The 13532-nt window shown below is 33.4% G+C and overlaps 1 protein-coding gene across 1 annotated transcript; it reads left to right on the forward strand.

Annotated features, from left to right (window-relative positions):
* Positions 1-6647: 6647 nt before the first annotated feature.
* On the forward strand, positions 6648-13314 carry LOC114322081 (putative aquaporin PIP2-8). Its single transcript, XM_028269347.2, has 2 exons — positions 6648-6689; positions 12487-13314. The coding sequence occupies exon 2, from the start codon at positions 12487-12489 to the stop codon at positions 13312-13314; it is 828 nt and encodes a 275-aa protein (XP_028125148.2). The 5' UTR covers positions 6648-6689.
* Positions 13315-13532: the final 218 nt, after the last annotated feature.

A 13532-nucleotide genomic window follows, 5' to 3' on the forward strand; every position in this document is an offset into this window, starting at 1 on the left:
TTCACTTGGCACTAGGGGTGTCCGCGTTTCGGTTTGGGACGGTTTGCGGTTCGGTTTGGACCCGTCCGCATCTATACGATTTGGGGAAAAGTCAACCCGCAACTGTCCGCAATGCGGTTTGCGGTTTGTGCGGATAGGGTTCGCGGATGTGCGGGTGGTTGCTGGCGGTTTGCGGATTGAACTGTTTTTCAAAAATTTATTTTTAAACCTTTTTTTTTTCTCACAGTTTGCGGATTGAACTTTTTTCAAGTTGTAATTCTAACAACACCAATACTAGATTTCAACAAAAATATAACTAGTTGAAATACATTATTATTTAAGTATGCTTGCTAAGAAGTCATATCAGAAGAGAAACACAAATGTTGCACCTTATAATACTTTGGGGTTGGACCAACAACAATTGTGTGATTTCTTAACGTTTTTCAACAAAACGAATACAAGAAATGCAATCTCATGTTGTTGAATGAGGCAGAAACATTCTCACTGGAATATGATCATCAAGCTAACATCACAGAGGAAATTGTGCAACATAAGATGAATAAAGTTCACAATTTGCAGCCTGATTCCTTGAAAGTACCAACCCACAAAAAGAACCCACATTGCATCACCCTAGAATAATGTCTAATTGTCACAAATTATAAAATTTTAAAAAAAAGAAAAAAAAAAAACCCCACCTATATGTTGTCCAATTACTCCCACTACAAAGCTAAAAACTTTCCAACCAATTAAAAAAAATTAATAAATAAGACAAACCCATTGCTACAAGAATCAAATAGCACATAAACTAAACTTAAAATGTTAGAGAAACAGAAACCCATGAACAAAATTATCAGCTAATAAGAAATTGAAGCTTAATTTGGGGATTTTTCACATTAAATACAGATGGGATGTGAAAGAGATTGAAAATTGTGGTGTGGTGTACCTGAAAACGAAGAACCAGAAGAGAGAGAAAGTGCAGTGGCAAGGACAAAGGAGCAATGAAGCAACCCAGAACGAGTTGGGGCATTTGTGGCCACTTTCAAAGACCCCACAGAGCTCAATCTTTGGCTCGAACCAGTAAGGAGAGTAAGAGATGCTATTGGAATTCGAGTTTGTAAGCAAACCAATACTAGATTTCAACAAAAACACCAATACTAGATTTCAACAAAAATACTTAAATAATAATGTATTTCAACTAGTTATATTTTTGTTTAAATAATAGATTCAAACCATTCAAATTTCAAGTTACGAATGAAACCATTCCTTAAGCACAAACCATTCAATTCCAAAACAGACATATACTCTTAAATAACAGATTCAAATTTCAAGTTACAGATTCAAACCATTCCTTAAATAACAGACATATACTCTTACCTTTGATCTAAGATCAAACAGATTCAGATCACACAGAACACACAGAACACAGATTCAAACCAAAATAAACACACAGAACACAGATTAGAGAGATATCATATATATATATGTTGTAAAAAAAATCAACGATCAGAGAGAGAGAGAGAGAGAGAGATTGAGAGAGAGAGAGAGAGAGGCTTACCTGTGAGTAGATCGGTGCGATGAGATGAAGAACGAGAGAGTGAGAGAGACAGTGATGAGATGAGAGTGATCGCCGATCGGTGTAGAAGATGATTGAAGACGAATAACGAAACGAGAGAGTGAGAGAGACAGTGATGAGATGAGATGAGACTGAGAGAGTGAGGTAGACAATGATTAGGGTTTTTGTTTTGTTTGTTATAGATGAGGTGAGTGAGATGGTGAGATGGATGGTTAGATTTGAAAGAGGGAAAAAAAAAAATTAATGCGGGCGGGTTGGGCAGGTGCGGGTCAAACCCGCAACCCACCCGTAACCCGAAATTTATATAAAATTCAAACTGCACCCTACCCTAATGTGTTTGCAAAACCGCCCACACGCGTGCGGTTCGGATCGGGTAAGGCGGTTTGGGCGGTTCGGATAACCCTACGCCCAGCCCTACTTGGCACTCTCCAATCTGGAGGAATATTACCAAGGCATCGTTGTGTGGATGCTGCACCATTTCCAAGTCTTCCTCAATAAAGGACACCACTGGTCCTTGGCTCTCGCCTGCCCTAGGTCTCTTTTTTCCGACCTGATATACATGTTGCAGGTGTTTTACCTTTTGGGTTTCCCCCCTTATGTCATTCTCATTTACCTTTGAGTGGATCACATTGATCACTTGAGGTCCACCTACCTGTGGTTGTGGTGCTGGTGGGGGTGGTGCTGTTGGTGCTTGGGGTAGTCTTGCATGCCCTTCCCTTGCCCTGGCTTCATCTACCATGTCCCTTAAATGGCCTTGTCTTACCAGGTCTTCCAAATGTGTCTTCAGGGCTCTGCACCCCTAAGTCAGATGTCCAGTTTCATTATGGTAAGCATAGTGCTTGTCAAGGCTTCTTTTCATAAACTCGCCTGGTACCCTTGTTGGTGCTTTGTAGTAAGGCTGATTGCAGATTTTCTCCAGGACTTTGTAAACCAGAATTCGGAATACGGTTGTGACTGCCTGAGCAGCCCTTAATCCTATTTCTGGTTTGTTGTAGCCACCATCACCTCGGCCTCGCTTCGGCGCACCATTTTTCTTCTCCGGTTTCGGCGCCTTTGTCCTTGGAGTATCCTCCTCAGCCCTGGCATACTTTTCTATCTTGGCCATAAGCTCCTCCATGCTTTTTGGCAATGTCTTTGCCAAAGATTTCTGAAGCAGACAGTCATTCTTCAGGCCGTTTTTAAACGACACAACCGCCACCTCTTGGTTGCATCCTGGTATTCGGTTAAATACCTCATAATACCTTTTGGCGTAGGCCCTAAGCTTTCGTCCTCGCTAATTCTCAGGGCCATTAGGGCGTCCACCCTTAATGGCTGTAGCTTGTTTGTCACGAACCCGGCTACAAACATCTTGGCCAGGCCTTCCCAGGTTTTCACAGTTCCTTTCGGCAACTTGTGAAACCAGTCTGATGTAATTTCTCCGAAGGATGAGGTGAACACCTTGCAAAGCAATGGCTCGTTCTCGGTGTGTAGCGCCATCGAGTTCTGGTACAAGTTGACGTAAAAGTTGGAGTCTGACTTACCATCGTAGATCTGGAATCTCGGCATGCTAAACCTCTTCGAGGCTTCAAATTTGTCCAATTCTACCGAGAACGATGTTCTCGGTTTGACCGGAGAGGTTACCTCGGCATCTTATTGCCTCCTCTGTAGGTAATCCCTTAGATCCTCCTTGGTCCGTCCAAGAGCTTGGCTATCTCCTGACTTCAGCCTTTTCGGTGCAGTACTCTCAGCTTCATTGTGAGCCCTCTTCGACCTTTCCCCATTAGTTGTGTGGAAGCACAACTCCTGCCTTTGAACATGCCGATGTTCTTTGGGGTCTGCTTCCTTGGTGCGATGTGTCCTTCTAGTTTCTTCCCTTCTTGACTCTCCTCGCCCGACCTTCCTTGAAGGTCGGTGAGAGTGTTTTTAGCTCCTGGTGTGCTGGGGAACTGTAGGGACTGCTTTCTGCCTATCTTTTCGGGCATCTTTCTTGGCCGCTGGAATCAGCGTATCTTGCAGCGGGAATGGTGGCTGCATGACGTTGTTCTGCATCATGAAATTGACCACCGTTTGTAGGTCCGCCAATTTGTCTGCCATGGCCTTCACCTCATCGTCCTTCCGCATGCATCTTTCTTTCCATACCTGGAGGTTGTCCTCGTTGTAATACCCGCTTCGGTCTGTTTTCTTTGGCACGTCGCCCTTTTGGCCGACGTCCTTTGCTCTGTGACTTCCATCACGAGTCTCTTCGTTGCAGTTGTCTTCTTTGTCGTCAAGGTCAACAGGTTTTCCACTTCCAATAGGAGTGTCATCCCCAACCTTCTCGTTCTGTTCGTCGTTGGCCATCTATTCTCCTTTCTTTCCCACAAACGGCGCTAAATTGTGTGTGTCGATTTCTGACCACATTGCCAAACTAGTATTCAACTGGAGAACACTGACAGAATAGATTAAGCCCGAACAACCTGTCAACAAAAAGAAGAGTTTCCGGTGGTGGTTCGTTTACCCGGGGGCACTCTGACGATCAAGCCAGTTATCTCTCAAAGATAGCCAAAGTGCTTAACTCACTATTCAGAATATAAAAAGCGTACCTTAGACCTATGAGGGTGCCTGTCTTTTATAGTCAACACAAACCTAGTCCCAATGGATTCTGGATTATTGCTAATCTTGGACTCCCAGTAGGATTAGGATAAAAACTCTCTAAGAGTCTTATCTTTATCCAAACTGTAGTCTTTTCTCATTCTAGGACTCTTGTCCTCTATCTGCTTATCCCGGATTCCGATTTCTTTGCAAATAACTTCGGCCTAGCCGAGATCATTTCGACGTCATGACCAGGACACGTGGCACCCTAGCTGGCACTCCGGTGACACATCGGCCACGTGTCGTCATTCAAAATTTATGTTCCCACACACATCCTTTTCAACCAAATAGTCGAGAGACTATATATCCCATAATTAATAGTCCGATGAATTACAGTCTCCCTTATCTAACCCATCTAAATAAATATATACCGTGGATGGGAGAAAAGAAGTAAAAAGAAAATGAAGTCATTTTAGGCATTTTATAATATTTGAGATATCATGTAAATTTTTTTTTTCTATTTATGTAACGAATTATTAATGAAAGGATTACATTGATATAAATTGATAGTTCAAGATGACAAAGTGTAGCATTTTTTTAGTTGGGGAGTAAAGTGATAAAGTGATAATTTAATGGGTTAAATATAAATATTCCACAATGTTTGAGATATTATGTTAATTTTCTATCCCATGTAACAAATCTTTAACAAAAGGTTCACATCAATACAAATTAATATTCAAGATGATAAAAATGTAACATTTTTTTAGTTGAGGGGTGAAGTGATATTGATTGATAACCCAAGGGGTAAAGTATAATTTTCCTCTATTATTCAAAAAATGCCATTGTGGGATCATTATGATATTATTCTGGTAGATTCTTTTTTTGTAAAAAAATTTATGTTTTCACATTGTTTTGTTAAATATAAACAAAGCCGAACATGGGTGGAAAATGAAAATCCTCTCAAAATACAAGAAATAGGAAAAAAAAACAACAAAAAAAAGATTGGCTCCAGCTAGCTACTAAAGAGCATTGTGTCTGGTGACATCTCAAAAAATTGTTTTAGCTAATTTTTTTTTTTTTTTAAAAAAAAGTTATTTAGTTATTTTTTATTAGTTAAACAATTTAGAGGTCACATCAACTTTTATATTAAAAAACTTAACAACTTTCAAGATAAATTAATTTTTTTTAACTCTCAAAAAAATCAAAAACTTAGAAAATATAATAAAACAGATCCCAAACGGTCACTTAATTGTCATGGTCGCCCACGTCCAAGTATTCTTGGTAGGTGATATATATATATATATATATTATGTGTTCTTGTTGTTCTAAGCTAGAAATCAATGTTTGTCCATGTTTAGATGGGATATTCTTTGCAATTATAAGCCTAAAGACAAGTTATTTTTGACTCTAATGCCACTCTCACTTGCAAATAATTAATCTGCATAAAAAACATATTACACCACATATACTTTTCAGTGTCTTCTTCTCAATGGAGTTAGTTATTCACAGTTTTCATTAACAGTTTGAGAATAAAATAATAAAATAATTTATTTTTTTTTCGTAACTTAAGATTTAAATAAATTAATAATTAATAATTTAATATGATATCAATATAAGCAATAGAGTCCATGTTCAAACCTCAACCTACCACATAAATGGAATATTTGTGGCACAACAAAATATATTGTGAGCTTTAGTGAGGGCTAATTTTTTGCCTATTAAAAAGATTTATACCGTTTATTTCTTAAGGGCGTGTAGAGGAGGTCATCTATTCAAAAAAATAAATAAATAAACAAATAATTTTAATCGAATATCGATAATCACATAATCAAATCACATTTCTCTTTAAAAAATTTGAAAATCTATTATCAAAATCATTTTTGTTGTCTAATTTTTTTATTTTTATTTTACTACAAATGTGATGATCTAATCATGTGGTTGCTGATATTCAATTAAACTAATTTTTTGCATGATTAATTTGTTTGGCATGTTTTACCAGATAAACGATTTAAATTATCTTGATGGCTTGAAATAAGTTACAATCAAAACTCACAAAAGAAAGCTGGCACCTAAATCTCTTATAAAAGAATATCTTACCACACAAGAAGGACGTGTTAAGAATAAAATTGATTGGGGAAATTACAATCCAGTGGTGGTTGTACAAAATAATTACTACAAATTAATGAAAAACATTAAGACTTTAATTATTAATGTACATAAACTTTACCACTGATATGAAATTATTTTTAAAAATTTATACCGAATAGTAATTGTCGCTATATGATTTGGGATAATATAAATAATTAAGAGTGGACGTTTTAATCAAAACACCATTTGAAGCGAGTTATTTAATAGCTTATAAACACCTTTAAATTTGAGGGTGTGTGTTCTCATCATCACTTTCATCTTGAGTTGGAGGAACTAAAAAATGGAGTCAATTGTGTCCATTGAAAATGGTGATGAAGAGTTGAGAAATAGAAGTATAGATCAAGAAAGTAGAACTAAGATGGCAACTTTCTCAAGAAAGAAGTCTTTAGGGACAACTTTGCTCTCTTGCATTGGTTGCCATGAGTATTTCTCACTTGAGGTAACATCCAATTCTATTATGGTGGATTTCAGTGATCTGTACTGTTGATGAACATGATTTTATAAGAATTGTTTGCTTATCAATATATTTTCTATGCCCGATTCTATAAACTTAGACTTATTATTTTTATAAAAATCATTGCAACTTTTCTTGATGTAATCACCACCTAATGATCCATATATATAGATGTGTAAATGACACATTTATATGTAAGGGCAAAAAAAAAAAAAAATACGAACATGTGCGGAATGTTTTTAGAAAAGTGCACACTGCATTCTTCGCACATTTTTATGAAATTTTTTCATTTTATGTCAATGGTATGGAGCATAATGAACCTTACATTGTTTTCTCGTAAGAAAAATGGAAATACTGATCTAGAGCTATTGGCTTAACTAAAAATATATCAATAATGTTACGATAATTATATTTAACAAAAAATGAATTTTACTCTATTATAGTTTGAGGCAGAAATATTTTATTCCCTATGATTCAAATATGAGTGCTGCTATTAGCACTTCATCGATTATTTTGGACTCTCAATTTCTTTGAACCCCTACTCATAAATTTTAAAACCCTTAAAATTTATTTCTCCCTTCAAATAATATCAAAATTATTCTTGTGAAAACATTCCATCAATTTAATTGAATTCACACCCTCACACCCCAAAAAATCTCTTTCCTAAAAATCTTAACAAAACTTATGAAGGTGATTATCATTTCATCTCTACATACTTGTTCATGATCTAAAAAAATAAATGTAGATTTTTTTTTTGTTATTGATTCAAAATTTCCCTTTGGTGGGTTCTGTGATCTCCACGAGTTTCGATTATCTATTTTCGAACAAATAAAAAATGTTCAGTTATTTGTTTTCGAACAAATGAATAATGTTCGGACTTGTGTTTCCAAATTTCGGTCATATGTTCGGGAGTTTAGTTCCAAAAAAATAACGAACAGTTTTTATTATTTTTGCATTTTTTTTAAAGAAACTTACCTCTTACAAGGCAATCTTTTATGAGCTAAGAACACCATCAAAGCTATAAACCTCCTCTGAGTTTTTATTATTATACTTCGCTCGTTTCATGGAGTTGTGGTTGCTGAAAAAAAATTCACTTATTTTCATTGCCAGAGAAATGTGGTAATTAAATGGTTGCCACCACTACCACTGGAATATTGCCGCTAAAGGATTTTTAAGGTTTTGAGGGTAGGTAGGTTTTGAAAGCGGGATTTGTAGAAGATGGATGGATGGATGGATGGTGGTGGAGGTGGGTGTTCTCATAAATCCTAAGTATGATGTAGTGGGTGCATGTGCTTAATTATGAGATGGGGTGTTCCAAAATTATTGATATCCTTTTTAATAATTTCATTTGAGATTATTATTGTAATAAAAACAAAAACAAAAACAAAAAAAGTTTAAAAATGAGAGGCCCAAAATAATTGATGAGGTACTAATAGCAATACTCTTCAAATATAGGGTGAAATACTTTAACAATAAGTGTGAAATGACTGTAATACCCTTAGGGTGTGTTTGATTGGACGGACTGGAAAATGGGGGATTAGAATCTATCGGACTTGAGTCCTGGGACTATGAATCCCCCGGACTATTTGGTCAGATTGGATATGTATCCTGTGTTTGTTTTTTCATGAGATTAGATGTCTGGATAGGACTATTTTCAGTGAATCCAACGTTTAGTTGGACGGACTGGATAGGATAAATGAACAAAAGACTATTTTACCCTTTTTCAATTGTTTACTAAGTAATAGCAATATTAAACATATCTTTAATATTTTAATTATTTTTAATTAAATAAATTCATTTTTTTAAATTAAATAAATAAATAAATAAAATATCAATAAAATTTGTTTTAAATCATTACTGTATAACAAATCATTATTTTTTTTACATGCAAAACTTTACTGTGTTTGTTTATTTACACAATTAAATAAATTTATTTTTTTACACAATTAAATAAATAAATAACCACTAAATTTGATTTAATAAAATACTGTATAACCTGTATAAAAAATTTATATTATTTTTTTAATTAAAATTTTAAATAAATTTTAAATAAAACACATATTAAAATTTAAATAATGAAATTAAATAAATTATAAACAAAATTTTAAAATAAAACATCAATAAAATATCTATAAAAAATTATTTTAAAAATTTAAATAAATAAAACATCAGTAAAAAGTTAAATAAAATTATTTTATTTTTAAATTGAGACATTTAAATTTTATTAAATTTTATTAAATATAATACATAATTAAATAGTAGATGGTCAAAATGGTCATTTTCGCATCTAATCCCAACAGTGAATAGTCCCCCACATTCTATCCCACCCCCCCTAGGACACAATAGTTCCCCATATGGGGGACATGGAGTCCGGCCGGACTCCATGTCCGGCGGACTAAAAAAAAATCAAACGGCGGATAAGGAACACTATTTGGATTGTAATCCAAATAGTGGATAGTCCCCCCCTCCAATCCCCTCAATCAAACACGCCCTTAAACCTTACATATTTTTTTTTTGTTATTTTTTTTTCTCTCCTCTCTTATACATGTAATTTATAATTAACATTAATTTAATTAAATTAAAATTAATTATAAATTATTTATTGTAATTCCTAAATTTTTAATATATTTATATTTTATATTACAATTAATCCTAATTACTTAATTATTTATTACAATTTTTACTTTTTAATCAAATTATATTTTAGATCAACATTAATCCCAAATCCTTAATTATTCATTATAATTCTTAACATCTTAATATAATTTTAATTTAATTATATTTTAGATCAATCCTTAATTTTTATTTATGTTATATTTTAATCTAATTATATTTTAATTTCAATTAACATCTTAATCTAATTTTAGTTTTGAAGAATATGAGGGTAAAATTATTTTTTGTGTGTTAATTTCACTTAATTTTTTCAGAAAACTAAACCCACTCTTAAAAGTGGTTCCATTAGTTTAGATGGAAAAAATTCTGGGTGACACTTTACTCTAAAACCACATGAGGATTTTTTTTGACTATATTTGAATCATAAAAGAGTGAAGTGTTTCAACCTCAAACCATGAGGGAATAAAATTAATTTTTCCCCTATTTTTATTTATCATATTTTATCTATGGGTAAATTACATTAACAGTCCCTATAATTTAGGACTTGTGTCACTTTGGTCCATAATTTTTCAATTATGACATATTTGACCTTGAATTTTGAATCTTGTTCCAAATAAGGACAATTGAGGATATCATTGTTTAATTTCAGGGGCAAAATCATCAATTTAATAAAATATAAAATTAATTTGACAAAAATAAATGTCAATTTTTTTTTTAATTTTTTTAAAATTATTTTTATCCACCAATGATAAAATTATGTAAAATTGATAAAAATTAATAAAAATTACATAATTAATTTTTAAAAATTAATTTTACATGATCATCATTCAAACATACAATAAAAATTAATTTGGTAATAAATAAATAAATATCTAAAAGATTTATCAATTTTACATAATTTTATTTTTAATAGGTAGAAATAATTTTTAAAACTGAAAAATATTTGTTTGGCATTTATTTTTGTCAAATTAGTTTATATTTTATCAAATTGACGATTTTATTCTTGAAAAATTTAATAATATCTTCAATTGTCCTTATTTGAAACAAGATTCAAAATTCATGGTCAAATGTACTATAATTAAAAAGTCAGAGACCAAAGTGGCACGTATCCCAAATTATAGAGACTATTTATGTAATTCACCTTTTATCTATCATCTCATTTGTCAACTCTTTATTACTAAGAGCATCTCCAACGGTATTAGGCATTTTACCTATCTAAACATTACTATAAAGTATACATTTTACTTTGCCTATCAACTGTTTCATGTTTCTACTCCAACCACGCTCTGTATTTTAGTTATTTATCCAAATACTATTAACTTTATAGAATGTCACATCAGCAACAAAGATGGAGGGAAATAATCCTAATGATTAAATACATTTTGCCTAGCCTTGAAGGCTAGTTACATGTGGCTAGTGAATATGAGTTAAGCTAAAATGCCTAATCATGTGCCTAATGCATTGGAGTTGAAAAAGTGAATTATGCTAAGCATTTTGACTAACAAGTATTATATACTTAGTGGCTTGGAGATGCCCAAACATGAGTGATGTCAACGATTTAACCAATATAATGGTGACACATATGAGATCGTAAGCAGGATGTGGTAGATAAATGTGATCATCATAATATAATTGAAAAAACATATGAAGATTGCTATATATCACTTCATGTTTTTTTTTTTTTTTTTTTTTAAACCTTTTTTTATCGTCGGAATACATGGCAGTGTGTTATTTTCTTAGGAGCAGGCTCCTCACCAGTCCAAATAAGATTTGAGAGTGTTGTTGGATCTATGTGGGTTCATCATGAAGCTCATATTAATAATTTGAATTGTTGAATATATAGGGCTCGTTAAGTACTTCATCCCTGTAAAAAAATCACGATGATCATATATCGATATCTACTTGATCAGTTCACATTTGTGTTAACGGTAAATATGATTTTTAAAATAAATTGTTGACACAAATATTATCCGATCAAGTGTCTATCGATATCCGATCAATATAATTTTTTAAAAGGATAAAGTACTCGACATACATAGTGATGGTTCAAATCATCGATGTGGGCTCTAAAATGGGCTCACGAAGGCCCAACAACACTTCCCACTTGGAAAACCCAAGTGGAGAGGAGCCTGTTCCATTTTCTTATATTAATTACTTGATAATTATCTGAAAACTAAAAATTATTCATATGTATTCATGTAGAAAGTGATATTAACCAATAACAAAAAGGGGATTTGGTCAAAACCTACTTATAAAATTTTAATGCATTAAGGACAAACATAAAAAGTTTTCTTTGAAAAATCCAACAAATATCACTATTATCAAAATATTAAACTTTGAAATAATATAATTTTTGATATAAATGTCGGTTTTTAATAAAATTAATATTTTTAGAATTCTCTCATCAAGATCTATCAAATAAGATCAATGTTGACTATGAAATTCTTTTTTTTTTTTTTTTAAATATTACCGTTGAAATTGATGTAAACAGTAATAGTAACATGTTACTCTATTTGTCAATTACACTATTTGACAGTAATATGTTACTCTATCTCACAGTAACATGTTATTCTATTTGATAGTAACATGTTACTCTAATTCATAGTACATATTACTCTGGCAATATTGTTCAAGAAAAGAAATATATATATATATATATATATATTTTATTTTGTCCTTACTTAATTATACGTTTTCTTCATAGGCGGTTTATGAAGAAAAATAAATGGGACTGTCCTTTTCAGCAAATAAGGGGCCAATGAAAGAATTTTGACTAAATTTCCCTACTTGATGACAATTAATATTTCTCAAAACATATTAATTTGAGTTATAGATTGTGTGCACATAGTAATAGAAGGGCACACACTAGCTATGTAAAATAATTAGACAAATTATGACTACTTTTGAAGCAGTTAGATGTGAGTGGGATAATTTGGTAGTTAAATAAGGCAGTTAAATAAGTACAATTTTTGAAAGAGAAAAATTCTTCACACTAACAAGACTATAATAGTATAGATATGTGCATATATTTGAGTTTGTGTGTGCGCCTTAAAAGTTTGAGTTTCATGTATAAAAATTCTATTGTAATTTTCTATTGATATAACATGTGCACTATTTGGGAGGGGGGAGATTAATTGAAGATTAATTTTCTTCTATTTACTTCTTTCAGATGTGGAGAGCAGCACTTACGGAGCTAGTAGCAACTGCTTCTCTTATGTTCACCCTAACCACTAGCATTATCGCATGCTTGGATTCAAATGGGCCTAACCCAAAACTCACAATCCCCTTCGCCGTGTTCTTCATTGCCTTCCTTTTCCTCATGGTCACGGTCCCTCTCTCTGGAGGCCACATGAGCCCGGTCTTCACCTTCATTGCCGCCTTCAAGGGTGTCATAACCTTTGCTCGGGCCTCCATTTACATTTTAGCACAATGCATTGGATCCATCATAGGTTTCCTAATAATCAAGTCCGTTATGAGCCATCACGATATCCAAAAGTATTCATTAGGTGGTTGTGCCATCCACGGTAACGGGCCATCATCATCGGGCCTGAGCGCGGGAACGGCATTGATACTAGAGTTTTCATGCACATTTGTGGTACTATTTGTTGGTGTGACTCTGGCATTTGACAAGAGGAGGTGCAAAGAGTTGGGCTTGGCTTTGGTTTGTGCAGTGGTGGCTGGGGCTATGGCACTTGTGGTGTTTGTGTCCATAACAGTGACTGGACAGGCCGGCTATGCTGGTGTGGGCCTAAACCCAGCAAGGTGTTTGGGCCCAGCTTTGTTGGAAGGTGGACATTTATGGTATGGGTATTGGGTGTTTTGGGTTGGGCCCATTATTGCATGCACTATTTATTATGGATTCTCTTTGAACTTGCCAAGGGAAAGTATAGTGTGGGTTGATGGAGAATACGGGCTTTTAAGTTTTGCCAGGGTTTGTTTGGGAGATGAGAATAAAACTCTTCCTCTTCAATGGAATAGTCAATCAAATGAGTTGTAACTTGAATTTTTGTATTTTACTTTTTGGGATCCAATAGAGAAGTCCAGTTCGATACTCTTGGATCTACCACGGGTCGTATCATGATGATCTGCTTTATGTATTTTATAAGTTATTTTGTATAAATATATATATATATATATATATATAAGTTAGATCGATTCAATAACTGTAATTATTTATAATTTCATTTGATTTGTCTTTAAAAAATGAATGATAAC

This window comes from Camellia sinensis, chromosome 5 (genome assembly GCF_055761805.1).
Source record: "Camellia sinensis isolate YWXY chromosome 5, ASM5576180v1, whole genome shotgun sequence".
NCBI lineage: Eukaryota > Viridiplantae > Streptophyta > Magnoliopsida > Ericales > Theaceae > Camellia > Camellia sinensis.